This window comes from Zonotrichia leucophrys, chromosome 12 (genome assembly GCF_028769735.1).
Source record: "Zonotrichia leucophrys gambelii isolate GWCS_2022_RI chromosome 12, RI_Zleu_2.0, whole genome shotgun sequence".
NCBI lineage: Eukaryota > Metazoa > Chordata > Aves > Passeriformes > Passerellidae > Zonotrichia > Zonotrichia leucophrys.
Genome location: NC_088182.1, coordinates 1,627,364 through 1,655,343, shown reverse-complemented (window position 1 = coordinate 1,655,343; position 27,980 = coordinate 1,627,364). Strand labels below are relative to the sequence as shown.

General features: G+C 47.6%; 1 protein-coding gene across 5 annotated transcripts in view; it reads right to left on the bottom strand.

Moving 5' to 3' along the window:
• The window catches only part of CRBN (cereblon), a 56,320-nt gene extending 28,593 nt beyond the window's left edge, over positions 1–27,727 (bottom strand). For 2 of the 5 annotated variants that reach the window (XM_064724120.1, XM_064724121.1), the window contains exons 1-2: positions 8,132–8,368; positions 6,038–6,174 (exon numbers count right to left, since the gene is read on the bottom strand). In XM_064724120.1, coding sequence (XP_064580190.1) covers positions 6,038–6,174; positions 8,132–8,250 — 256 coding nt within the window. In that variant the 5' untranslated portion in view covers positions 8,251–8,368. Of the gene's footprint in view, positions 1–6,037; positions 6,175–8,131; positions 8,369–8,673; positions 8,880–16,218; positions 16,288–25,893; positions 26,079–26,125 lie in introns of those variants that run through there. The other 3 variants (XM_064724123.1, XM_064724122.1, XM_064724124.1) reach the window with 3 other exon arrangements.
• Positions 27,728–27,980: the final 253 nt, after the last annotated feature.

Genomic DNA, 27,980 nt, shown 5'->3' with positions numbered 1-27,980 from the left:
TCATTACTGGAATGGATTTCGCCCATCTCATTTCCCAGGCTGGGCTGGGCAAGGCCACAGAAGCTGAAAGTCCAGACTCAAGTGTCATCAGTTCAGTAACTGGTTTGGAACAGGTGCCCAGAGCAGCTGGGGCTGTCCCTGGATCCCTGGAAGTGGCCAAGGCCAGGCTGGATGGCGCTTGGAGCCACCTGGGAGAGGGGAAGGTGTCCCTTCCACTGGGATGGGATGAGTTTTAATGTCCCTCCCAACTCAAACCACTCTCTGATTCTGTGACACCACACTCTCTCTGCTCCCTGACCACACACCTGCTCAAGCTCTCCTGGAGACAAAATCCAAAAGGAACAATCAGGCACAATGCCATTTCCTCACTGTTAACATTCCCATTCCAGGTCACCCAGCAGCACTCAGACCCTGTGAGCACACAGAGCCTCTGCAGTGACAGCAGCAGAATAATTCCCTTTGTACAAGGTGCTGCCAGCCTGGCACCCAGGGCCAGGTGTACAAACCTGTCCCTTCAGCAGAGCCCTCAGTGGGGTCACTGTGCTGCTGCTGCCCTGGGCTGGACACCAGCAGCACAACTCTGCCCTTCAGCCATGTTCTCAGCTTTTAAACACTGAATAATTTACCAGCAGTGTTTGTGACTGCAGTATTGCTCAGCTCACATCACTCTGATGGCTCTCATTCCTTAAATTGAGCTGGGCCCTCTGCACATGGCCATGGCTGATCCCAGAACACGGAGTGCTCCAGCCGTCCCAGCATCCCAGCCCTGTCTCTGTGATGGAAATAATCCCATTTCATAGCCACTGCTACATCCCTGCCTCTCTGGGCTGCTGAGCCTCCAGCTGACCCCTGTGGTGCCTTTGCTCAAGCAGCCAAAAACACCAGGGTTTGGAACAGGAGTGCAATACTTTATCCATGGAAATACTGAGGGAGAGCAGCTCATTCCCTGGCCTTGCCATGGCTCCCAGGCTGAGCTGAGAAACCCAACCCAGGATGAATTCTCTGCAGTAATTTTCCTCTTGCCCATTACCCCGTGCTCAGTACACCAGAAGCGCACATTTCTGCGTGGCTCGGAGATAAAGAACTGTTCAGATGTTTATTAAACAACAGAGCTGAATGAAATCAGTCTCATTATGTTGTCTGGAGGATGGAAGTTAATTGGAAGACAGAATGATTTACTCCAGTTTGAAATACCAAGTGGGGTTTGGAGTAAGTTAATGACAATGAGGATCAGAATGAGGGTGTGGAAAATGGAAATTTTATTTTAATTCCTACTGAAGTACTTTTGTAAATGAGTGTGCTCTCACCTCACTGTGAGAGGTTCCTCCCAGCTTGCTTTGCTGTTCCCCATTTAAATGTTATCCCAGGATTAAACACCATCACTGGACACTTAAAATTAAGTACAGCAATTTAATTTTCTAAATAAAACACCAGAGAGGAGCCAGAGTTGCAACTGGGGGGAATCTCCTGGACACAGAAAATCGAGAAAAACAAGTGCAGGGAAGCTGGGGAGCAGGGACACCCACCCCTCTCTGTGCTGCCTGAAGCACTCCCACAATGGTTGGGATCCTGTCAGTCCAAAATGTCACCACTGTGGTTTGGGAAAAGCCAGGGTGGCATTTCCAGAGTGTTTCCACCTCTGCCTGTTGTGCCTGTGCTGATTTCTGCTGCTGAGGGGAATTCTTTGGGTAGAGGAAACATCTGCAGCAAACGCTGAGCATTTATTCCCCAGAATAAAGACAAATAATAGGAAGGGCTCCAAATGCTCCCAGCAGCAGTGGAATGACTGCACAACAGCCCACAGGCCCAGAGGAGATCTCCCAGAGCTAAAGTGGGATTTACACTGCACAGAATGGGAATGGGGCCATTAACAGGAGAGCTGCAGCCAGGGGAGGGAGGGGAAATGGGGAAAAAAGCCCCATTTGGGAGGATTGCAAAGAGCCTGGGATGCCCAGGCCAGGCACCAGATGTGTGGGGGCACCTCCAGGGCCTGGGCTCCTGCAAGGGCAGAGGCTCCCAGAATTGGGAGTGCTGCTGGGAAATGGTAGGAGAAGAGATGCTGTTGATTTTCAGTGCCCTAGGAGCGTTTCCTGCAGTGCAGATGGAGGGCAATGACAGGAGAAGGAAAGCAGCCCCAGGGAGCTGCTCCTGTGCTGTCCCTGCCCCACCTCAGCAGGGTGGATGCAGAATGGGGATGCTCCACTCACCTTGTCCTGCCTCTAAAGGCCACACTTGTGCTACTCCCATTCCCCTCTGAGGGCACAGAACTCCCTCAGACTTACTCTGAACCAGGATTAAACAGAATTTTGTGCAAAGACATCTTTGTTGCTATCCAGGGATGGTCAAATTCCCCCATCACATCATGCCAGGAAATCCAATGGTTTCCTCAGCAATTTCCATCCTCCTCCTCCTCTCCCATGGGAGAACCAACCTCCTCCCTCCCTCCTCTTGTGCCTCCTCCTCCTCCTCTTCCATGAAAGACAAGGCACCAGCTGGCATTGAGAAAAAAACCCTGATTTTCTTCTCTCCTCCTCCCCACCAAAACATTCATGAGTTTCAGCTTCATTTGTGTTTTCCACCCCCAGTTTGGAGCAGCTTCTGGCTCGCCCTGAGCGTGTCACTGCCCCAGAGGCTGGGGACAGTCCCATGAGCCACTGATCCCTGATGGCACGGAAATCAATCCCACTGGCACAGGCTGACCACGTCCTCTCAGCGTTTCATTACACCCTTTTCCCCTCCCCATTCATTTATTTTTACATCTCTCAATTCCTGCAGTTGTTTATTGTTTATCTAAACATCTCAGCAGTTGTTTATTGTTTACCTAAACATCTCCTGCCATTGCCTGATATTCCCTTCCACCCCTCCTCAAACACTCAGCTTTTCCTGCCCTTCCTTAGCTTCAACCAGCCCAGGACCAAACCCCCTGCAGTCCTTTCAGTTTAACACCTGCTTTGGTTACTCCAGTGGCTCTTCCATAACGTATTCCCAAACAAGCTTGTAGCTCCAATATTTTGCTCCATCACAAACCTGGAGCTCCCACAGAGCTCTTCTGGAGGCATCTGAGTTCACCACAGGTTTAAAGATCACCTTTCCAGAAGCACCAGCTCTGACATCACTGGAAATTAAAACTATTAACATGGTTTGGATTATTTTGTCTGCAGGCAAAAGCAGATTGCTGTTGCAAGGGAATTATTCCTGAGATATTGCTCTCTGCTTGCTCCTTCACAAGGACAGAGTTATAAAAAATTATGCAATGCCATAAGCCTAAAGTATGTGGAAAAGAGAAAAATAACAAGTCTGCAACATTTGCAAGTGAAAAAACGCCATGCAATTCAAATTCCTGTGGAATTTACAAACCAGAGGAGTTGTCAAGTGTCAGTCCAAGTTTCTCCTTACAGTGCATGTTTGTCACTCCCCCCAAAACTCCCCCAAGCTCACACAGCAGTGGGAGCTCAGTGAGAATCCCTCTCCAGCAGAGCCAGCTCCCTCCTGGAGTGTCCAAAGTGGGGAGGTCCCTCCAGCTAAAGCTCATCCAGTCACCCCTGACACCTTCCACCATCCCAGGCTGTTCAGGTCTCATTCAGCCTGGCCCTGGACCCTCCAGGGATGGGGAGCCACAGCTTCTGTGGGCACCCTCCTTTAGAGTTCCTTTTGCACATCAAATACCTAATTTTTCCTGATTTTCCTCACTGTCCAACACCAACCAGCAAACCCACCAACATTACAACACTTTGGCCATCACCTTTGGAAGGCCCTGCCCCTCTGCAGACACCATCTTCTGCTTCAGCACAGAGGAGAGGGGGTGGTGAGGCTGAGCTGGGTGACAGTGGCAGAGGACAGAGAGCTGGAGACACCTGAGGAGCTGAGGGAGATGCAGGGCACAGAGAGCTGGGTGCTCCAGAAGAGTCCTTGGTAGGGTGGAGATGCTGGGCAATGCCCAGTGGAAGGATGGAAATGCTGGGCAATGCCGTGAAGGATGAGGTGACTTGGGCAATGCCTGGTGGAAGGGATGGAGGTGCTGGGCAATGCCTGGTGGAAGGATGGAGAAGCTGGGCAATGCCTGGTAGAATGGAGTGGAAGGTGTGCTGGGCAATGCCTGGTGGAAGGATGGAGATGCTGGGCAATGCCCGGTGGAAGGATGGAGATGCTGGGCAATGCCTGGTGGAAGGATGGAGATGCTGGGCAATGCCTGGTGGAAGGATGGAGGTGCTGGGCAATGCCTGGTGGAAGGATGGAGGTGCTGGTGGAAGGATGGAGGTGCTGGGCAATGCCTGGTGGAAGGATGGAGGTGCTGGGCAATGCCCAGTGGAAGGATGGAGTTCTGGGAATGCAGTGGAAGGTGGAGAATGCTGGTGGAAGGATGGAGGTGCTGGGCAATGCCTGGTGGAAGGATGGAGGTGCTGGTGGAAGGATGGAGGTGCTGGGCAATGCCCGGTGGAAGGATGGAGGTGCTGGTGGAAGGATGGAGGTGCTGGGCAATGCCTGGTGGAAGGATGGAGGTGCTGGGCAATGCCTGGTGGAAGGATGGAGGTGCTGGGCAATGCCCAGTGGAGTCCTGGGGCTTGGGGGGAAACTGCTGGAAGAGGGTTCCTTGTTCCCTGCATCAATGTATTGACCTAGATTCCTGTCAATTCCTGGATTTATCCCCAGGAAGAGATATTGTACTGCCTTTTCAGCACACACACACTGGAGAAAAGGTGCTTCACATGTCAAGCAGGCCCCTTTTCAATTAGAGCCCTTTGAATCCAGTTTAGCAGCAGAGATGTGAAATAAACAGCGAGGCAGCCACAAAGCTCATCCATCCACTCCTGATTAGTTCCACAACACCTCCCATCCCTGCACCACTTCAGGTGGAACGTTCTGCCTTTCCCTGCCTCCTGAATTCCGTTTATTTGCAGAAATATTGAGTGAGGCAGCAGGATGCAGCAGGGTATTTGTCAGCGCATCGATCGGGATTTGCGTGGCAGGGCGTTTGTGTGCAGCCTGTTCCTCCCCAGCGTTCACCACGGCGTGAATTCCTGGGGAATTTATGGCCCTGCTCCTTCCAACGTGCCCTGTTAAGTCCCTCAGCCCCTGACAGGTCTCAGTTGCAAACCCTGGGATGTTCAGCACAAAACAAAAGGGCAGCGCTGCCCTGATCAATACGGACTCGTGGGAAGCTGCCAAGGGACATTCATCTCCCAGGCTGGGAGTTACAGCAGAGTTCTGCCTCTGGAGAGGCTGTGGAGCCAGGGATGCCCAGGGGCAGCAGGACACCTACACCTGCACCCATTCACACCCATGGGAGGGATTGAATCCATGAAATCTCCCTCAGAATTCCAATCCCAGTACCTGTTCCATCAAAGGAGACAGACCCGTGATTCACATCCACTTGAGCCACCCAAAAGAGAGAGGGAATGCAAATATTCTTTTCACATGCTGCATTTTACAGCCACTTTTTCTCTCATTATTCCCCTCCTTTGACCTGTCATTAAGAGGCAAAAACCCTTAAGTTATTGTTTTCCCAGTTCCTGATTTTCAGACAGTGAGAATGAGATTCCCAAGATGGGAGCAGAGCGACTGCCAAGAGCCCCTTGACCAGTTCCTATCATCCTGCTCAGCCATTTATATGGGAATGGAAGCATTCCATTTATATGGGAATTCCAGCTGCAGATATGGGAATGGAAGCATTCCATTTATATGGGAGTTCCAGCTGCAGAATGGTAATGGAGCATTCATTATAGGGGAAGGCATTCCATTTATGGCATTCCAGCTAATATAAGGAGACGATTCCAGCTGTAAATATGGGAACGGAAGAATTCCAGCCATAGATGTTGAAATGGAAGCAGAATTCCAGCCATGGATGTGGGAATTTCAGCACAGCACAGGCTGGGTCTTGGATTATCAGGAATGGGTTTGATACAGGCAGCACTTGAAGCCCCCAAAGGTTCCAGCTGCTGAGGGGCACTGGGAGAAGCAGGTCCCAAAATCCATGCCATAAGTGCCAGGATCACATCATTAATAGGAACAATCATTAATTACAGAGGACTTTTCTTACCTGGAGGTAACAGAGCCCTGGTTTGTGTGAATCCCCATCCATGGTGCCATAAAAATCTCCTGGTTTTGACACAGCCAGTGGGGCTGTCCTTGGGATGAGGCAAAACCATCTGAGGAGCAGATGGAGAAGGGCAGCTCCTGACAAAAAACAGACATTCCTTTAAAAATAGATGAAAGCAACATTTAATTTAGTTGAAAGGTGGAAATGAACCATTAAGAAATCCAGGCTCGTCTAAATACCTGCTTGTCATGTATATTTAATTGTTTTCATTTCCATTTGGATTGTGCTCTGCACTTACACAATGGCCACAGCTTGTCCTCAAGTGTCTGAGCATGGAGAGGGATTTGAGAGGATTCTAAAAGGGAGAAGGATGAGGAGAGTTCTGGGCAAAATTAGATGCCAAAACCATCCAAAATGCTGTTATGAAGAATTATTAGTCAGTCCTTGATAAAGAGGTGCAAAAGCAGGGGTAAGCAGCAGGACAAACCCACATTACAAATACATTAAAAAACTGCTGGTAAAACAAATCATAATTTTCCTTCTTTTTCTTGAAACCAGGACAAACCAGTGGAAAGTATTGCTCCAAAGCATTTCACTAATACCAGATCAGCTGCAAAAGACATTTCAGAAGCAGCTAATTACCAAACCTCTGATCGATGTGCAGTGGGATGAAGGTTGTACCTCCTGCAGGTTCCAGACCCCAGCTCCAAAGATGTTCTTCAGAGTCCTTGAAAAATTCATTTTCTTCACAACACTCCTCATTATTTATTAATGACTGTTATTCTGAATTCTGGATCACCATCATTTCTTCAAACAGAAGCATAATTTTTCCTTCTCTTACCAAAACAGAGTCAGGAACTCGAGTACCTGCCCCAGGGTTTGAGTGTTCCCCCTTTTCCCCAAGCCAGGAGTCCTCATATCCAGAACTTACAAGGATCCAGCAGGAATTTATGTGAGACCCTCAGTCTTCAATGTTTTCTCTTTAGAAATTCCTGCCAAGGGCGTTTGGTTTCAGCTGAGATAATGAAATTCAGAGATCATGACCTGGCAGTGGCTGGCCATGCCGAGGTGTTTGCTCAGTACAAGTGGCATTTTAACCACCATTTTCTCTGCACATCCACAATTCCAGAGGGATGCTGTTCTCCCAGGGCTGGTCAAGGATCTGACTGAACTCCCTGATCTCCACAGCAGCTGTGGCCAGAGCTCCTCTGGCAGCTTTGCCATCAGAGCTGTGTCAATGAGGGCCATGGAAATCCATCCCAGTGGGTCCATCCTCATGGAAACGAGTTATTGCACGGAGGTTCAGCTAATGTGAGCATACAAAAATGATCTCTTTCCTCAGAGAGAGGACAGATGGTTCTCCCTCCTTGTGAAGGGTTGGTTTTTCAACACAAGCTGCCTCTCCAGTGGAGAGGAGGGGGGGAATCATCTCTTAATTACTGCTCCACTGGCTGAAAGCACATTCTTGGAGCAGAAGGTATTAGATGGAGTTTTCTTACACCAAAGTCAGACGTAAAAAAGAAATCACAGAACTGTTTTGGCTAACAGGAGGAAAATTTATATTAAAAAAACCCCACTAGAACTGGGTGATTCTTCCCCACTTTACACTGAACAACTTGAATCAAGGCCAGAGTCTGCTTTCACAGGAGGTGAAACACAAACACCCAGAGAATTAAGTGACAATTCCTTCATGTTCCTGAGTTATGGATTAGAAAAATCAGCTCAGCAGCACTGATCAATGGGAACTTCAAAGAGAAACACAGCCCATCCATTACAGTTCCTCCCAATTACATCCTTCTGCTGAGAACTGCATTTTATGTTCCTTCCAGGCTTCCAAAAAAGAGAGAGCAGGATTTTAAAAAACCAGCTTCTAAGCGAGTTTTACCTTTTTATTGAATTTAAACACCACAGGACTGGTTAAATTGGGAGTCAGTTCCATGCCTCTGAAATGGAAGCACCATTTTCAAACCAAAACCAGAAACATCTCAAAGCTGTTGGTTTTTCTGATAATTTTCTTTCCTTTTTCATTGAGACTTTTCCAACAAATTTTGTCTAAACCTATGAATGATTTTGAGTAAGCTGAAAATCATTTACCTGCTTTGGTTGGGTGAGCTGTGGGTTTTCATCAGGTTCTGAGCTCTCGGAGTTGTGGAGAGGAGTTTGGGATTGTTCCCTCCTTTTCTCCTGGAAACCACAGAGAAATGTGACTCCATCCTTAACCAGTCCCCACCCTCACTGCAGTGTAACCACGGAATCACCCCTGGTCAGCCAGAATTAGCCAGGGCTTGCTTGGCTTTGCAGGGCACAGATAACAATGGATTCTGTGCAGGGAATCCTGCACCAATCATCTCTGAAATTAGGCTGCACACAGGGGACTGCTCAGCTGCCGTGGAAAAATTGCAATTTTTTTCCCCACTCCCACTCCTGCCTCCTCCCAGCCCACCTCAGACCTCCCACCTCATCATTTATTCCTGCTGTAGTTTGTTCTTACACAGCCCCAGCCCCCAGAGAAAGCAATTCTGGAGTTGTTTTTTGAGCACAAAACCCCCAGGTGGACTCAGTTTGTCCTGGCTGGATGCAGCGCCCTCCACTTCACACCCAATTCCTCAACCTCTCACAAATTTCCCAGCACAAACCTTTGAGCAAACAGGGACTTCAGTAAAAACTCTTTGTAGAGGTAAAGGAGGAGGTTCCTTGTGGCAGCAGCAGAAAGAACAGCTGAATGTTCTTCAGCAGTGGCTGATTAATCCTCTTCATTCAAAAATCATTGGATTTAAAGGAATAAAACTGTTCTTGGAGCTCCTGCAAGGCAGAATGTTTTGCCCAGCTGAAAAGCTGTATCTCATCAATGGTGGCTCCATTTGGCCAGTAATAGTCACTTCCTTTCCTTTTAATTACAATTATTTCCATGAGAAAAGTCAGAGCAGTAACTGTGAGCATTCCACATAGTTAAATTACTATTATAATTATTAATTTTAAAAAGATAGCTATATTTTAACAGAACAAACCAGGTGCCAAGAACAGAGCTGCCTCTTAATGATCTGGATTTGATTTAGATGAGAACAGAAGTGAAAGTTTGCACGTGCAGCCCCTGACAGGAACCAAAGCCCATCCAATCTGGCCCAAAGACTCACAGAAGACACCTGGGGTGCTCTGGGCCCATTGACCACAATCTCCTTCTGCTCAGCTTCCCAAACCTGCCAGTGCCACACCCCATCCATTAATTCACATTTCACTTGGATCACACCTGGGTTGGATGGGCTGCCCACGTGGAAAAGCTGCTGTGCATCCTGGGGTTAATGGTTGCTTTGTGGAAATCAGGAAAAATGTGAGTTCCTGTTCCACCCTGCAGGGAGAGAGGTTGTTTGGGGGTTTTGAACAGGGTGTGCAGCACCAGCAGCTCCCAGGGCTGAGCTGGACCAGGCCTGAGCACGCTGGACACAACAACCTCCTTTCCTCCCAGGAAAACTCCCAGGTGCTGCTTTCCCTGACTCAGCCACCCCTCAGCCCTGAGCAAAGCAGCATTTTCCTCCAAAGGCCATTGTTTGGGTAAATCAAGCGTGGCACTCAGTCAGGGCAGAGCAGGAGGGCCAAGGAGCAGAGGAAGGACAGGACAGAGCCACCCAAAACACAAAACACCCACCAACATCTGTGTTCTGCTTCTCTTCCAAGGAGAGAAAGCTGATTTGGGCATTTCCTTATTTCCATCCTACCAGCCCAAGCTCTTTTGGGGGTTTTTAATTGCACAAAGCATTTTTCTGCTCCTTCCAAAATGCTCTTTATGTGGAAAGCGCTGAGGAAGCAGCAGAGAGGAGTTTGTGTTCCAGCAGGTCTGGAGCAGCCACTTCCCACAACAGGTCCCAGCTTTGAGCATTTTTCTAACAGCAAACGGGGTTCTCAAAGAAATAAATGTTTATACAGCACGTTGAGTAAATCAGTGATGGTGGGGGAAAATAGGAGTGGAAGTTATCCACAGGCATGGCAATTTGAGAGAGCCTTCTTCCCAAAGTACCTGAGCCAGGGAATCTCTCTGGGAGCTCAGCCCAGAGCCCAGGCTGATTCCCTACCTGTGCCTTTGGTCTTTAATCACTCCAGAGACACAGCTCCCACTGATAGCAGCACAGCTTTTGCATTTTTGCAAAATCAGCATCTCCTTTGGGTTTTTTTTTTTTACAGCAAAATCACACACTCAGCTTCAGGGGGAACTGGGTGGCAAAACCCCAGTGAAAATCCCAGGCAAGTCTCCTTTTTGACCTGACTCAAAATAAAAAAATGTAATAAATAGCACTCAGAAGAGAGCTGAGGAAATGCTGCAAGAGCAGTGAGTGGGATCCTTGCTTTGTGCACAATGTGTAGGAAAATAGGTGCATATAAATACACATCAAGATTCATGTATGAACTGAAAACAAAGACTTCCTACGTACCCACACAGCAATCCCACACACAGACACGAGGCTTCTGAATTTGGGTTAGAAGCATTGAAGAGGAAATGTTTACATTCCTGTTTCTTCTGTGAAACTTGTCTTAAAATAAAACAAGAAGGGTGGAGAGGGTGTTTTTCCAAGGGATAGAGAGACAGGACAAGGAGAATGGATTTAAACTGCCAGAGTGCAACAGGAGATGGGATAAGGGACAGGAATTGTTCCCTGGCAGGGTGGGCAGCCCTGGCACAGGTGCCCAGAGCAGCTGTGGCTGCCCCTGGATCCCTGGCAGTGCCCAAGGCCAGGCTGGACAGGGTTGGGAGCACCTGGGACAGTGGGAGGGGTCCCTGCCATGGCAGGGGTGGCACTGGGTGGGATTTAGGGTCCCTTCTTACCCAAACCATTCCACGATTCTGTGATTTAAATATCTGTTTAAACCCTGGAAGTGAAAGCAGTCCATGGCACAGTGGGCAGGATCTGTGTGCCCCTGGATAAACCCAGGTTATCTGAGGCAGCAGCTCCTCCCCAGCTCTGCACACAGAACCAGGAGCTCGTTAGTTAATTAAGGTTACCAAGTCCCCCTTGCATGGCTTTCAGTGCACAGGAGAGGAGCGCTCCCAGCTCAGCTGATTTATGGCATCCTCAGGGCATTCTCCTCATGTGTCCAGAGCCCAACTTCTCCTTTTCTTAAGCAATCCCAAAGCCTGACCTGTTTTGGCCTCAGCTTTGTCCTGGCACTGCCCTGGTGTGCAGGTCCTGCCAGCCAGAGCCAGAGGGGGATGCTCTGCTGCATTCCTGCACCCAAATCTAAATCTCATAAAATGATCAAATTTTATGGCTTTATCAAACCCCATTGGTAATTCCTTCAGCAAAATCGTTCTGGTTTCATTTTAAGCATAGGTTCAAATTTTCAATACCTTTTGTGTTAATAATATTGAAATAAGTGAAAACGTTTATAGATAATAACCTGCAATAAGTTGAGTGATAATAACATCAAGTAAAGTTAAGTTTCACTATGTTTAGGTCTAAGTACTCTTAAGTTACATTTTATCACTTTGGTATTCTGTTCAAATTGAGTTTATTATTCCTTGCCATCAGAGTTCATTCATTCCAAGTTTAAGTGTCGTTCAATATAAATTACCCTAAGTTTTGTTAAAAATCCTTTGTCTAAACAATAAGATATCTAGTTTATATTCTGTTGGCTAGATAGAATAGGTGGATATTGCCATCCCCTCCCAGTGCCACCCTTGGGCAGCTGTGGTCCTCTGGAATGCCAGGCCACAGAGCTGGCAGCTCCCCAGGAGAGCAGGGAATAGTTTTCCCCCTCTATATTTTTGTATTTATTAAGACATTACCTTATTCTGGAAAAAAAAAAAATCTTAGTCCATGAGTTATTCCTGTGGGTAGAAAAAAAAAATTAATAAAAATAAACCAGCCTGACAGAAATTCATGAGTTTATCAAATTTTTAAGGGACTGACAAACTCCTAAGCTTAACTTAGGATCCAGTTTTCCCGTGGCAGTTTCTCAGCCCTGTTAGAAGCTGGAGATACTGGAGTGTGGAACAGAGATATTCCCAGATTTATGGTGAGCCTGACAATGATTATGTAGCCCATTGAGATGGAGTGGTGTGATTTAGTGCTTTGGAGGCATTTGTCAGGCTTGATGAATGCATCTGGTGATCCAGGCAATGAAAATGTGAGATTTCCAGGCAGTGGCAGATAAAGGATGCTGCCTGACACACGGGGTTATGGCAGGGGCTATGGAAAAGGATAAAATTTTTATTTGTCTCTCATTTAGAGTTTTAGAGGGAGATGGGAAGGAAGATAAACTCCTTCAGCTGAAGAGGCTGTGAGGAGGGTGTATCCTAATGAACATTTGGCTTGCTTGTGTCCTGGTTTGTCACCTGCCACTGCTCACCTGCACAGGACATCCAGGTGGGTGCAATCAGGGACAGCTCCTGGGCATCTCCAGGCTCCCCCAGCACTCCCAGCTCTGCAGAAAGATGTGGAAATACTGATTTCCTCATTTGCCTGCTGCGGAGCACACTAAGGTTTGACACAAAGCCAGCTGGAAATGAGAAATTGCCTTTATATGGGTCCAAAATGTGGGCATTTTCTTAGACAAAATGAGTTCAATGAGCTTTTGAAATTCCAGCCATATCCAGACAATTTACAGCTCATTTTGGTTTCCAGTTCCCAGATAGAAACAGGTTCTTAGGAAAACAAGGTATTTTGGGATGTGCTTTCTACTGAATTTGTACAGAAATTCCAGAATGCTTTGGATTGGAAGAGATTTTAAAACTCATCCCATCCCACAGTGCGTGGCAGAGACACCTCCTGCTGTCCCAGCCTGGCCTTGGGCACTGCCAGGGACCCAGGGGCAGCCACAGCTGTGCCAGGGCCTCGAGGAAAATATTTCCCCTCATTGAATCAGGCATGAAACACCAGGCAAACAGAACCCAGGTCAGAGGCTGTTCAAGGCAAAAATAAAGGAAATTGAGGGCCCTGTTGCTTCAAGAGCAGTGGAGAACAAGCCTTGCTGCACTAATGGACATTTCTGAGTCTATTACATGCCAGCGCTGGTCCATTTCCCTGGAATGTTTTATTCTGAAGCTTTCAGATAGAAATGCTCCATTTTAACTAAGATATATCATTATATATATTTTACCTTATATTATTTAAGAGTTTCCAAGGAAAATACATTCCATTCATACTCAGCAGAAGCAAACCCACGCTCTGCTTTGAATCCCAAGCTCTGCTCTCACTTAACAAAACCAGCCTGAGCTGTGCTAGAGCATCAATCCATAGAGAAGTACTTAGGAGGAATAAATTGATTTTCTCATTGCTCTATGTTGGCTAAAAATTATTCGATTATGTATTTAGCTGCTAATGGAAACTCATTAGTAGATTTTCATTTCATGCTTGTTTGCACCTGCAATCCATTTTTCCCTGTCCAAAGCACTGTTTCATTTCAGTTCCGTGCCATAAATTTCCTTGCATATAAACTGATAAGCGTCAGCCAAAATTCAGTGTACGTGGTCTGAAATAGCTCAGGGCCATCTCTTCCACAACAGCATCGTTAAAGCAGCACATCCTGGTGATTCAGGGGGGCTGTTAACTGTGCATTTGATGGCCTAACTTGCCTCATTGTTTGCTCATTAACTTTGTTATCCTCGTTAGTGTCAGCTCCTTGACATTATCCTGTTGGCTCTGGGCTCCCCACGAGGCTCCTGGGCATCTCTTTAACCCAAAGGTGGAACATTCTCAACTTCAGGGCCCCCTCATTCCCACTGCCTGCTTTTCTGTGGGAAGGAAATTCGGTGATGTTCAATCAAACCAAGCTCAGAGGCCTCTGGCTCTGTTTGGAGGGAGATGTTTTTATCTGTGGGAATAGCACCCAATTCCAGCCAAATCCAACAAATCCAGTTTGAGTTCCTCCTCCCCATCCCTCTCCAGCTTCCTGATGGGTTTGTGCCTTGGGATCTGCAGGAGAGGCAGCACAAGGAACCAGGCCCTGTGGCATTCACATTTCCTGAACAGAAAGACAATTCTCTCTCAGGATTTTTCCTGGAGAAGCAGAGAAAAGAAGAGAAAACAATTCTTATCTCTATTCTCTGCTCCTGTCGTTTTTGCACATGTGGAATGTGTTATGGAGATTGTTTACCTGAAGGGATTGGTCAGTTGGATTCTGCTGAGGTTGTTTTGTTCCCTTGGCCAAGTGGCTCAAAGCTGAGTCCTGGCTGTCTCAGGCAGTCACAGGTTTTTCTTTAGTGTCTTTTGTATAGTATAGTTCTCTTTAGTATAGTTATAATGTAGTATTAATGTAATATAGTATGGTTTTAATAAAGCAGTTGTTCAGCCTTCTGAATCATGGGAGTCAGATGCCAATTGTGAGAAATTGCTCCTCACTTGTCATAGTTTAGGAAGGTTTATTAAACCTTATCAAAAATACAACAGAAGCCTGAATAGAGAAAAAAGGGTACAGCACTGGGAGCAAAAGGTTTTCCCTGCCATGTGCTCAGCCCCCTCACAATGGAGGTTTTCCCTTTTTAACCCTTTAACCCCTCCCAAAGTTCTGTCCATCAGCCCCTTCTTCACTGTCCAGTGGTGGAGATCTCTTCCTCAAATCCTGACTGCAGGTCAGATATTCCACAGTGACAAGCCAGCCCTCCCAGCTGTCCCCTGATAACCACGTGAGGGGTACAACATCACTATAAATCTATAAACTTTTCTTAACTTATATCCATGATATTTATGTGTTAATTGTGAGAGTCAATCATCACATTACTCATCTATCACACAATCATTCCCAGACGTCGGGGTCACCCTGAACTCAGTAATGCCCCGCAATTCCCAATTCCACCTCCCACCCAGAAACCCTGCCCGGTTTGGGCTCAGCTCTGCCTTCCCTCTGCCCTTTCATCTCCCGGCTCATTCCAGAGACCCCACACGAGGGGAGAGCGGAGCAGTCACCCCGATTTGCCCATCCCATCTCCCTTCAAGCATTCCCAGCTCCGTGCCAGACCACCCCGGGCTGCAGCACTGAGGAATAAGGAGGGCACAGATCAGAGGTGCAGGGATGGCACATGACCAGAGCTGCTGGGCATTTCATTTTGGAATAACCCACGTCCAGGTTAGTGAAGCAGAACCTGATCATAATAATTATGTCACTTTTTGTTTTCATAGGAAGAAATTAATAAGTTGTTCGACTTCAGCAGAACTATTCTGAATTGATCCAAATATGAGAAGTGACTCTCAGTGTTGTGTACTAGTGCAGCCCCCACAGAGAAAAATGCAATTGCTGTAAAAATATCAATTTTATCAGGTAGCTCGAGCCTCTGGGGTCTGCCTGCATTCCCCACCCCAGTAACTGAGAGCAGGAACAGCTCTGAATGTGCTTGTTAAGTGGGCCTGATCAATACAAATCTATTTCTCAATTAAGTAGAAGATCCTGGTGTATGTGTATTGCCTGCAGGCCAAAAGAGTTCAGAGCAAAACTGGATTCCAGAACACAAAGTTGTGTTGTTTTTGCTCTGTCTTTTAAATGAGCTTTACCAGCATGCAACTGCAATCCTTGTGAACTCTGCAGATTAAATTTCCTTGCAGTAATGACCACTAGGAATTAGTGAAATGTTAATCTTCCCACCTGCTGTGTATGATTATACACGAGTCTAATCAACCTGATTACAAAAGAAAGTAATTTCTGCTTTTGCAGGGTTTTTGTTGTTGTTGTCTGCTTTAGTTCTTCCTGAGGAGCTGTGAAATTCCTTACCCTGTATTTTAAAGCAAAAATAATGATGAAATTAAAATGTGTAAAGGGGAGCAATGGGGGCTGATAGTAATTGCTTTACAAGAGATACAGTAATTGATGCTCTGAGGATTTATTTGAAAGCATGGAAGTGAATTAGGAACCTGCTTTATCTGGATTTGCTCGCTCTGATGAAGTCACTGCGTCTTTGTGTCTTAGTTTTCAGCTAAACTCTTCTTAATGAGAATGCTAATAATTACAGTGGCACTAAATTGTTTTAGGGACACAGGAGGATGGGAGCCACATTTTAATGTCATTTAAAGCCACAGCCACCTTTCTGCTGCCAGCCCTGAAGGAGGAAATGCACCTGAATCCATCAGAGATTGGATCCATCCAACTCCTTCAAAATTCCAGCCATATCCAGACATGTGGGTGATTGTAAAGATAAGCTAAAAATCTACATCTGATTGTATTTCTTGGCTTAAAGCTTTGTTAAGGCTGGGCCCACCCACCTTGGGAGCAGGTACTGCAACACAGAGGCTTTCCAAGTGAGAAATCCAGGAAAATGAGTGTACAGACACCTGAAAATACAAGGAATGTAGGGTAAGCCACAGCAAATGTTATCCTGCTTTGTGCAGCAGCCAAAGCCAGCTTCCTGAGCAGCCACACACCCCAGAACACCTGAACTCCACCCCCTGCAGATGGAAACACCTGGGATAACCCCAGGATTCAAAACCATAATATCCATCTGATCAATTTATGGCTGCCAGTGATCCAGAACCATTCCAGGCCTGGTGGGCACCTCTGCACAGGCAGGTTTAGCAATGCCAGAGCAGTGAGATGCCAAATGTGCCCCCAGTGCTGGGGTCTCCATGGTGACAGCGTGTGTCACATCTCTGAGCCACCTGAGTGATCACTGCCATCCTTTCATCTGATCCTCACTTTTCATCTCTGCCCTGAGTGCACCGGGCTCCTAATGGAGAGGAATTGACAAACATCCTCATATTCCTCAGAGGAAAAGTAATTTTTTTCTCATCTACACTCCTGCAACTTAATTCAAGTAGCAGCTTTTGCAGGAAGAGCTGCTTGGGGAAGTCAGGAATTTGCCTTTGACACACACACACAGAGCCAGCTGTAAGCTGGGCAGGAGGATGGCAAAAACCACCTTGCTAAAACATCCACAAAAATCCCTAAAGAAGCCTCTTTCTCCAAACCTGGGGCATCCCAGCTCTCCCTCACCCCCAGTTCTCCCCAGCCCCACTTCTCCCAGTGCAGAAATCCCAGAGATCACCTCTGCTCTTCCTCATTTCTGGCTGTGGCACAGAAAATGAGCCCAGGGGTGGCTGAACCCAGGCCCTCCAGGAGCTGCAGTCTGGAGAAAAATCCTCCTGGGATGTCCAAGCAATGTGTCACCCGCCCTGTGCAGGAGTTGTGGATGGGGATTTTGGAGGGAGCCACAGCCACAGCTCAGCCCAGCCAGAATTCCCTGGGCTGTGCCATTGTTACTCCCTCTCCCTCCTCCTCGTGCTCTCTAACTCTGCTTTTAGGAAAGATGAACATTTTCCAGCTTGGCTCGTTAAAATCTTCAATACCTCCAACAATCTGGGTTCTCTCACACTTTGGGTTGTACAGGAATATCCTTGGGAGAGGAACCCCCAGGCTGGAAGGGAATTTTGGAGATGGGAGACCCATAACCCAGCCAGGGCACCCAGCAAGCTCAGCAGTGTGAGACACTGTGGTGTGACAGAAACAAAGCCCATTCCAATGGGGTTATCAGCTGTAAAACTGCTCCTGAGATCCCGAGGGCAGCCTTGCTGACTGTGACATTTGGGGGAGCAGGACGGATTGCTACGCACCCACCCCCCAAAGCTGCATTTTGGGGTTTAATCTGTTTCTTATTGGAGAAATAAATCCAAGAGATCACTGAAGTGCTGTTCCCAGCCCTCTGCAGTCCCCTGCTCCCCTCCCAGCACAGTCCCCGTTATCGAACACCTGGGAGGGGATTTCAAAGGAACTCTTCATCTCATTTCGTACATTAGTGCTAAGTTTAGCTTCTGTAGGTAACAGTTTCTGTTTCAACTAATAAAGAGGTATGTTTAGAATCTCAGGGGCACACTCTCTGCTCATTTGAAACAAATGAGGATTATATAAGGAGGAACAGGAGCTACAAATAGGATTCATAAAATTAATTGGCTGTGAGCTGCAGTGGTGTGGAGCCACTAAAGGTGACGAGTGGCCACAGCGTGTCCTTCCCCTGGGACAGCAGGGCCAGGCTGGAGCACTCGGGGTTTGGCTCCTGCAGAGCCCTGGCACCACTGCCACCCCTGCCAGCTCCCCAGGGCTCCCCGGGCTCCACCTTGTCCCGTTTGTGCTGCCCCAGAGCAGCTCTGCCTGCCAAAAGGGGCAGGGATGCTGCAGCAGAGCCTGGGGCTTCTGCACCTGCAGGGACCCCCCCATGGCTCCTGATGGGCCCCAAACCCCAGCTCTGCCTCAGCAGGCACACAAAGTGCCATCCACACTTTACCTGGCCACCAGTGCCAGCCCAGTGCCAGAATTCTGTGCACAGACCCGGGGCTGCCTGTGCCTGCTCCCCCTGCTCCTCCCAGCCCAGCACACAGTGCTCCATGCACTGATCCTAAATGCTGCGATCCAACAAAATGCTGCAAAATCCATCTCTGGGACTCCTGGCAGGAGCCTGTCTGCTCCAGGGATGCTCCAGGACAGGGACAGGACAGGGGTTTCTCCACTGACCCTCCCCCTTGCAGCCCCTTACTACAGGATCACTTCCAGCTGGAATTCCAGGATCATTCCACCCTGCAATGCCCAATGCAGAACTGCAGCTGAATCCCTGTAGTTGCACCTAAAGCACCCCTTATTTCTGTACATGTAAATCTTCTGAAATAGCTCGCACATGTTCTCCCATCCCAGAGTTGTCTTCAGCCAGAGAGCACCGAGCTAAGAGCATTCAATCCAGTCCCCATCACATAACCCAACCTGAGTTAGGCTCTGAGTGTCCTTTCAATTGCAAAGCATTGGAAAAACTCACCCTGAGCAGTGCCATATAAACAGAAAATATATAAACATTGATATATATTTATATAAACATAAATACATGTACATATATGTAAATATGTAAAATGTATATAAAACCATATAACGGTAAAAATATATAAATTTTATATATATAAAAATATATAAAACATATATTTAAAATATCTATATATAAATATATCTCTAAAGATATAAATACATAAATATATAGTTATATTTAAATATATAAATTTACAAGTATAAAAATTAAATATAAAATATAAAATATATTTATATTTTATATTGATATATATAAATAAATATATCTAAATATAGAAATATATAAATTGTATATATTAAAGCTGCTGCAGGAGCTCTGCAGAGGAGCAGGACCTCCTGCACAGCTCTGAACAGGCAGCCCTGGATGGGCCAGCACTTCAAATAAATGAAAATAAAATTTCTCCTGCCCCTAATTATTAACAGCAGTACTGTTGGAAGCTCCTGGTGTTTCTGAGGGCTGCCCTGCATTCCCACACTGTGTGGTGCTGGAGGAGCCCCCAGAGCCACCCACCCACCCTGCCTGGGCTCTGTGGGGCTGCTCACACCCAGATTTAGGAGCAGCAGTGACAATGTAATACATTTTCCACAGGAACTGGGCCGTGCATGTGTTTTTTAGGTTAGCCCACAGCACGAGCTAAGATTAAAATCTCCCTCTGGATTTCGGTGTCTGGGAGTCTCACAGCTCTCCAGACATTTCTTCTATTTAAAGAGAGCCCTGTCCCTGTGGATGCTGCTCTGTTCTCAGGTGTCAGCTGCTCCTCAGAGCCACCCCTGTCACCGTGAGACTTTCTGAAAGATCCTCTTTGCCCAGGATTTCCTCCAAGAGCCCAGAGCCCTGACTGCCCCACGCCAGGGCCTGAATTCCCATCCCAGCTGTGGAACCGTGTCCAAACTGACACAAAGCAGCACGTGGCACCTAAAATTCACCTGAACACCCTGTGCACTCCCTCCCCCAAAGCAGGTGACCCATTTCCCACACATTTTGTTGGATCATTTCATTTTCCAGCCCTTCCTCCTGGAGGGCACAGCGACTTTTCCTGCAGAAATGGGCTTGGTCTGCAGCCACCTGAGCAGAGCCATGGAACCTCTCCCTCTGCCCCACTTCAGCTCCTGGCACCATCCCTGAGTGTTTGGAGAGCCCAGGATCTGCTCCAGAGCAAAGGCAGCAGAGCCTCTCCACACACAGAGCCCTGCTCAAACACATTTATGGGCTCTGAACGTGTGTTTTCAGCTGGAACCTCAGAGCCAAGTGCAGGGCGTTTATCTGGGGCTAACAAAAGCCTCGTGGTACTTCCTAGATAGAATGAAGCCCGAGTTTAGCAATTATTCATAGCCTCACACACATTCTAGCTGACTTGGCAGACTGGAGCTAATTGGGTTTACAGTAGAGTGAAGCTTTGATTGAAGTGCCTCGCTTAAAAAAAAAATATTCCACATCCCCCCACACCCCTGCTAACATTACTCTGGAGCATGTAAAACAACCACCCCACATCTTAGCAAAGGAGAAACGCAGGGATTTTTATTGCTTTACCAAGCAAAGACCCACAAGTGAATAATCCTGAATGTTTGATGTGCTGTATTCCGATCCATAATTCAGCGGCGGCACAACGGCTGCGTGTGCCTGACATTTCTGCTTTTGAAGTTCACGAAACCCCTGCAGTCACCAAGGGGAGGGATCCTGCCTGGGGAGCCGAGGTGGGCACTGAACAAAAGGTGGCAAGAAAAAGGTTCCAAAGCTAACGCACAAAAACCTTGGAGAATGTAAATGAATGTAGCCTCGAGTTTACCGAGTAAATAATTCAAATTCTACCCTGGTGATTTATGAAAATAAAAAGACATATTTAATGAGCCCAGCAGGCAGCAGGTGCTTCTGCTTTAACATGTTAAAGGCAAAAATCAAAAGGCAGAAGCTTTTTCCTGTTTCATGGCCACAGTTTAGAATAAAAGCCGTTCCCTGCACTTCAGGGATGTGCTGAGCTCAGCAGTTGTGCTGCTCCTAGGAGGGTCCTTTGAGTGCTCCCATCACCAATTCCACACAGCCACATGGAGAACCCTTCCAGACCTGGGAAGGCCATGGGCAGGGACACCTCCCACCATCCCAGGTGTCCCCAAGGCCCAACCTGGCCTGGGACACTTGAGGGGCCCAGGGGCAGCCCCAGCTGCTGTGGGCACCTGTGCCAGTGAGGGGTTTGTGTCTGGCTCTGTAGGGCTGAGCCACGGCCTTGCAAAGAGTGAAATCCTCTACTGAGCTTGTTCAGGGCAAGGACAAGAGAGGAGGAGTGACATGGCCAAGGTGGTTTCTGCCTGGAGAGCCTTCCCAGGTGTGTGAGAGCAAAGAGGAAAAGCTCCACTGAGCTGTCAGGGAAGGCAGAAGGAGCTGTTCCATGGCCAAGGTGGTTTCTGCCTGGAGAGCCTTCCCAGGTGTGTGAGAGCAAATCCCAGGAATGCTCCACAGGCCCCGGAATGCTCCACAGGCCCCAGGGAAAGGCAGAGAGCTGCTTCCAGCAGAGGAAACCAGCCCTGAGCCTTCCCAGGTGTGTGAGAGCAAATCCCAGGAATGCTCCACAGGCCCCGGAATGCTCACAGCCCCAGGAAGGAAAGGCTTCAGCAGAGGAAACCAGCCCTGAGCCCTTCCCAGGTGTGCCCCATCCCCAGTGAGCTCCCTCCCTCAATGGGCTGCTGCAGAGGGGTGCCAGGGGACACCTGAGCAGGGGACAGGGACATCCATCACCAGGTGCCACTCCTGACGCTGGGGATGCACGGCCACCCCCCTGTGTCACCCACAGCTGCTGCCATGGCAACTGGAAATCATGAAAAATAAATAAACCCATTTTTATGACACAACTCATAGAGTGCCTGGCTTCTGCCAGGAGTGTAAATTTGGCCTGTTTGGCTAATTTGATGGGATGCCACGAGTGGGGGCCTGATTTGAAACCACAAGTCATTTTTCTCCTTGGAAGAGTGGATAACTGAGTCTATTAATCCAACAATACATTTAAAGCTGAGTTATTGTGACAAGGGACTTCCATTATCCATTTCATCGAGTTGCAAACTGTCAGAATAAATCTCAGGGGGTTCAGGAAAAAAAGCTGCCTGCCTTTGTTGGCTGTTTTTATATGCCACAACAGTTTAATTTGGTTCACTTTAACTCATGATACTGTACAACTGTACAGGGGGAAGCTCACGGGGAACCTACTACAGAAAATGGCAACTTTATGGTCCTCAAAGTTTTTTTTTTAAAAGAAGCCAGGACAGTAAAGTTTGACCACCTTGACATTGACTTCAATGACCCTTTTCCATATACATTTCAGGTTTTAACTATAAATAGTTCTCCCTTTGGAATGAACATTTGCAAATCAAAAAGTGCTTTCTTAAAGCTCTGGTTTTATCTTGCAAAACAAATTGACTTAACCAATTAAAACTCTCATAACCAGAAATGAATCAACATAAAGCATTAAAAGGAAACAGGAATATCCAGCTTAAGATGTCAAATTGGAATTCATAAGGTGGGATTCAATTTTAGGGCTCTACCAGTGACTTAACTGCAAGGCAACTCCTTCTCCCACCAGCTCTGCAGATGATGGTAATTCCTAATTATCCTTTATTTGCTTGGTTTTGTAATAGAAGCCGTTCTAGAAGAAAATTATTTATTGATGTAACTGGGAACTGGCCATGAATTTGGGAGGGCAGAAAGGCTGAAGATGCGATGGAGGAGGAGGAGAAGGAAGGGGAAGGAAGGGGAAGGAAGGGGAAGGAAGGGGAAGGAAGGGGAAGGAAGGGGAAGGAGCCAGTGTCACTCAGGGCCTGAAAAGCAGCAATGGAAAATTCCCAGTGAGTTCCAAGCCCCGTGTGCTCACACCCAGCAGTGAGGGAGGAGGTGGCACCATGCCAGGAGCTACCTGGGGAGTTTGTTTTCCATCTGTCCCCACAGCTGCAGCCCTGGCCAGTCCCCCAGGGGATGGGACCTTTGAGGTTCCTCCTGCAGCACTGACACTTTAACCCCAGGCCTGCACTTGGCTGTCAATTATTCCCCTCGAGTTTCAGTTCAAAGCTGCTGGGAGCTGCAGGAAGCCCAGAGAGAGGAACATGCACAGCAACACCCCCCACACTCTAATTACAGCCTTTACAGATAAATATTAGTTTTGAGAAGTGAATTTTAAAGGTTTTTAAGCAGTGCTCAACGCTGGCTGTGCTCCCATGCAGAACATGCAGAAGTTCAACACCCAAGTGAACTGGAGGGGGAAAAACAAGGGAATCAAACTCAAGAGGGAATCAAACTCCAAGAAATCAAACTCAAGAGTTTCTGGAGGGCAGATAAGCCCTGCCTGGGAGGCAGCAGAGCCCCAGCTCTGGGTCTGGAGTGAGGGGGCATGAATGGCACTGGGGAGGCTCTGCCAGGGCTGTCCTGGGCATTTCCTCTGGTTCTCTGCAGCTCCCAGAGCCAGGGAGCCCAGCCTGGAAGGACACACAGACCTGTGGCTTGCAGCCTTGCAAAGGAAAAGGGGCTCTGCTCTGGGTTGAAATCAGTATTTGGCCAGTCACAGTGCATAAAATATCTCATTTCATGCAGCCAGGGGCAAGGACAAAGGGAAAAAATCTGTCTTAAAGTCCTTTACATCTTGGATTGATTCTTTAAAGAGGATTGGCTAAGAAATAAACATTGTGACTTCAACTGCTTTTGATTCCACCCTCTCAGCACTATTGCTGTGAAACAATGCAAACTCTAATTCCTGCTCTTCCCCAAAGTCATCATTTGGTCTCAGGAGGTGGTCGGCAGCTCAGTACAAAATGTCAGTGTCACAACTTCACAGCTCCAGCCCGCTTTTGATCAGATCTGGGAGTGAGGAGAGATGCAATATGCTCCTTCCTTTACTGTCACCACAGAGTATTCATTAGCTTTAATTATTTTTTGGGTTCTAAGGGGAACCATTAAAAAAATTAATCACAAATGGAAGGAGCAGCAGCCGTATGTGGCCATAAAAAGACAATAAAGCATTTTAGGATCCACATTTGTTATGATTTACACTCCAAACAGGACCAGAGGTAGCATATGGTGATTGCCATAAAGTACATTTATTATAAAAACACAGAGATTTATCTCCCAGCTTGGCTGGGTGCAAGAAGTTACATTTACTTTAACTGATATTCAGATTGTTGTAATACCAGAACTAGTGTGGGGGGAGGTTGTACCAAGCCAAACCTCAGCTTGTTTTCCCTACAAATCCATCCTTGAGCAGGCAGTTTTCCACTGGTTCCAGCTGAGCTGCTCAGGCCTGGGTGCAGGAGGGGTTTGGGCACAGGTCAGCTCCTGCTCTGGGGCACCAGAGTGTCACCAGCTCTGGCCCATCTGTGGCGAATTCCAGCCACCTCTGATCCAGCACTGGGCTCCATGTGCCCAAAAGGAGCCTCCCATCAGCTCAAGGTTTGCTTTCATTTCAGCATCTCAAGCCCAGGAAATATCTAATTAACAGCGATCAACAGGGTGTTGTTTTTACTGTGAATAAGAGAAATAATATGTACAATTATCCTCTCAGTTTGTTCTTGCTGGCTGAATGCAGGGAGGAACATCAGAAAAAGCAGGAATTTACAGCAGAGACACCTCCAAGAAGGTGGCACAATATTATGGGGTGTTCCTGTTAAAATCTGGAAATCATGACATTTTAACACCTTGAGGAAAGGACAGGACACAGCCATTGGGCACACGGCGACCCAGGGCTGGCTGGACCTGCCTGAATGCCAACATCAATCCCTGCTGCAGGCAGAACCCTGCTGGATTTCCATCCTGACACCCACCAGGGCAGAGGCTCAGGGCACAGCCAAGTTCTGCTCCCAGGGGCTCTGAAGTGAATTTTGAACTCAGCACTAATGGACTCAATATGGAACTGCCTCAATAAATAACCAGAAATAAAGGAGTGCTGGGTGGCAGTGACCTCTCCTCCTTTATTTACTGTCCAATTCAATATCTTTAATTCTCCCAGCGCAGTCCAGAGCAACCCACACCAATATCCCTAAATGTCAGCAGGGGCACAATCCCTGCAGGCAGGAGGAGGAGGCTGGGGCAGGGCTGGTTTTGGGGAGGCAAAGCCAAGGCTGAGAGCAGGGACAGGGAGTGTCTCACCCCTGCCCGTGGTTCAGGATGAAACCATCGTTTCTTCTGGTTCTTTTTCTGAAAAACACTGGTTTTTGGTTTTTGTTTGTTTGTTTTTTTTTTTTTTTAATAAAAGTTGCAGTGCTGAGGGTTCCCCTGACAGCCCCTGAGCTGCTCCCCCTGGCTCTGCAGCCTCCTCCTTTCCCTCTCCAGTCTGGTCGTGTTTGAAGTCTGGGAGACAGAAAGGTCAGAGTTGTAAAATAGCTGCGGTCTCCTCCTCCTTCCCTTCCCTGCAGCTCAAGGGAATGCAAGGACTGAGCTTCCAGTTCCTCTGAAGGAAAGGTAATTGTTGTGCTCACCCTTTCCAGAGAGGCAGGAGCCACATTCCACCCCACAGCCAACCTCCCCTTGTCCTGCACTGAACTTCTTCATGCTCAGGGCTGCTGACACTCAGCTGCAGACAGAATAATGGATAGAGCTAAAAAAACATCACTTATAGCCTCTCCTCCAAAAAAACCCTTCACAGACAGACAAACCAACAAAAAACCTTCCTTAAAAATGGTCAAAATCACCACCAGGAAAAGCTGAGGATGAGCAGCATTTCCTTCAGACCACAGCTGCTGCTCCTGGGGGAGCTCCTGCCTGGTGCCAGCACAGACCCAGCCCTGGAACACACAGGGAATGGCCCAGGCTGACAGGGATCCCTGTCTCCAGTGCATTCCAGGGCCTGTGGAGAGCAGGGAGTGACAGCATTGGGGTATTTATTTCAATTAAGTAGTATAAAGCATTGGATCTAAACAGAGCTGAAGGCGAGGGATTTGGTTATTTGGAATTATCCTGCCTCAGAATTACACTGCCTCTATAGTTCTATATTGTACTCAGACATTATATGGAATTAGTCACAACAGGGAGAAAGAATCAATCAGTCCTGGCTAAGGAATTGAGATAATAATGACTCATTTGACGAGATTGCTCTGGAAAATTAATAATGACGGCGGTAATTACTGACCTGGGATGGCTGCAGTGCTCATTATTCTCCTTTTGCTCCCTTGAATGTTAAGTATTATGAAGACATTTGTTGGGGAGTTTTGTCTGCAGCTTTTTATCACAGCAAGGGCTCAGAGGTCCGAGGTGTTACCCTCCCTGGACAGCACTCCAAACCGCAATGCTTGATCTATGGAATATAAAACATTGGTTATTAAGGGTTAATAACCTGTGCCACCTCTGCAGCCTTTGCTCACCTGCATCCAGGAGCTGCCCTGCTCCTCTGGGAAGTGCTTCACAAAGATCTCCCTGTTTCACGAGCTGCTTTATTACTCCAGTGCCAGAGAGCTGGTGCTGAGAACAGCTGGAATTGGCTCCTTTTCCAGCCCCAGAGCAGCAGCTCCTCCCCAGCAGCAGTGATGCCAGGCCAGGACCCATCTCCAGCTCATCCAGGGCACCTCGGGATGGGAAATGTGCTCTGACACACCCACGGGGAGAGATTGGCTCTGAAGAGCCAGGGGTGAGTAACAAGGAGGCAGCTGAGCTCTCCAACAGCTGCTGCACACCCCCAGAGTGCCTGCAGGACTTGTGGTGATTGAAGAGGCTCTGCAGAGGGTTCCCCTTCTGCTGAGCAGCAAGGGAAGGTCCTGCAACAGGCAGGAGAAGGAAAAGGAAGATTTCATTAATGTTGAAAGGAAAAAAATTTCCAATTTTCTGAACAAGGCTGAGGTTTCTCACCCCCTGGACTGAGGAGTTTTGAGCCCTTCTTCAGCTTTACCAGTTATTCTCATTTCTCTGCCAAATTCTTTTTCCCCAAATGGCTTTTGGCCCGGCCCATTGCTGCACCTGGAGGACAAAAGTCCAGCCCCACACTCTGAGCAATGCAATTCTACTTAAAATCCCAGTTCTGATTTTGAACCTCTTTTTCCCCATTGCCAGAACAGATCCCGGTTCCTGGATGACACTGGAATCCATCCCCCAGAGGAAATGGGATTTGGATTGTGGCTCCCCAGGGTTGGTGCCTCACAATCCAGTAGTTCTATTAATTGATTTAATTAATGCAGGTGCCTCATGATCCAGTGGTTTTATTAATTTGTTTAATCAATGCAGGAGTGAAGCCACACACACACAGAGGCTACATTTGCTGTGTTAGCTCTGTCCACTGCCTGAATATTTAAAAAATAACCACAACTGGAGCTCACTTTTAGCATTTCTCAGCAGATTTCACAGTATTTAAGAGATAAGGTCAGTGAAATTAAATGAGATGCGTCAACTCAACAGGAACTCAAGAATTACAAAGGCTTTACAACCTTTAACCCAGCAGCACAAGGTGAGCAGAGTCCTGTTCCCAGAGCCAGCAGGTCCATCCCTGCCCTCATTCCAGCCCCACAGGCAACCACTGCATTTCCTGAAGGATTCTCAGCTTTCCCCAGGAATTTGGAACACCATCCTGCTGCATGCTGAGCTCTTCTGAGCACCGGGATGGATGCTCAAACACTCCTCCCCATCAGTGCTCCCAACAGGAGGGGATTTATTGTGCTGAATGCTGAGAAGAACCGGCTGAGGAGTGGGAAATCCATCAGTGTGAGGCCAGGGGTGCAGAGGCTGCTCTGCAGCACAGGTGCAACACCTTAAATCTCAGCTGTGCTCAGCCAGGGCTGGAACAGTCCCTGACAGAGTCCCCTCCACCTGGGGATGTCACCTGTGAGCACTTTTCAAGTGCAACCCCAAATTTAGTGTCCTTGCCATCCCGCCTGGCTCCAGCACTCCAAATGATCCATGGCTGCTCCTGCACTGCCTTTCCAGAGTAAACAGAGGCACCAAATTTCTGTTCACAAGTGCAGGCAAGCTCCGAGAGTTAATTATTGTAATTACCCATTGAACAGGCTCCGAATGCTAATCTATTATAAAGTGGCCTGTTAATTGGTGTTAAACTGCCATTAACCTGCCATTTCCCGTGTTTCCAGGCTGACCTGGAGCACAGCACCGTGGAAAACCCAATCCATTCCTCATTCCTGGCAATCACCGAGTGCCAATTTGAAGCAGAATTAGAAAAAAAAAAAGAAAATTAAAAAAATCTACATACCTGGAATTGGAATTATTGTAACAAAG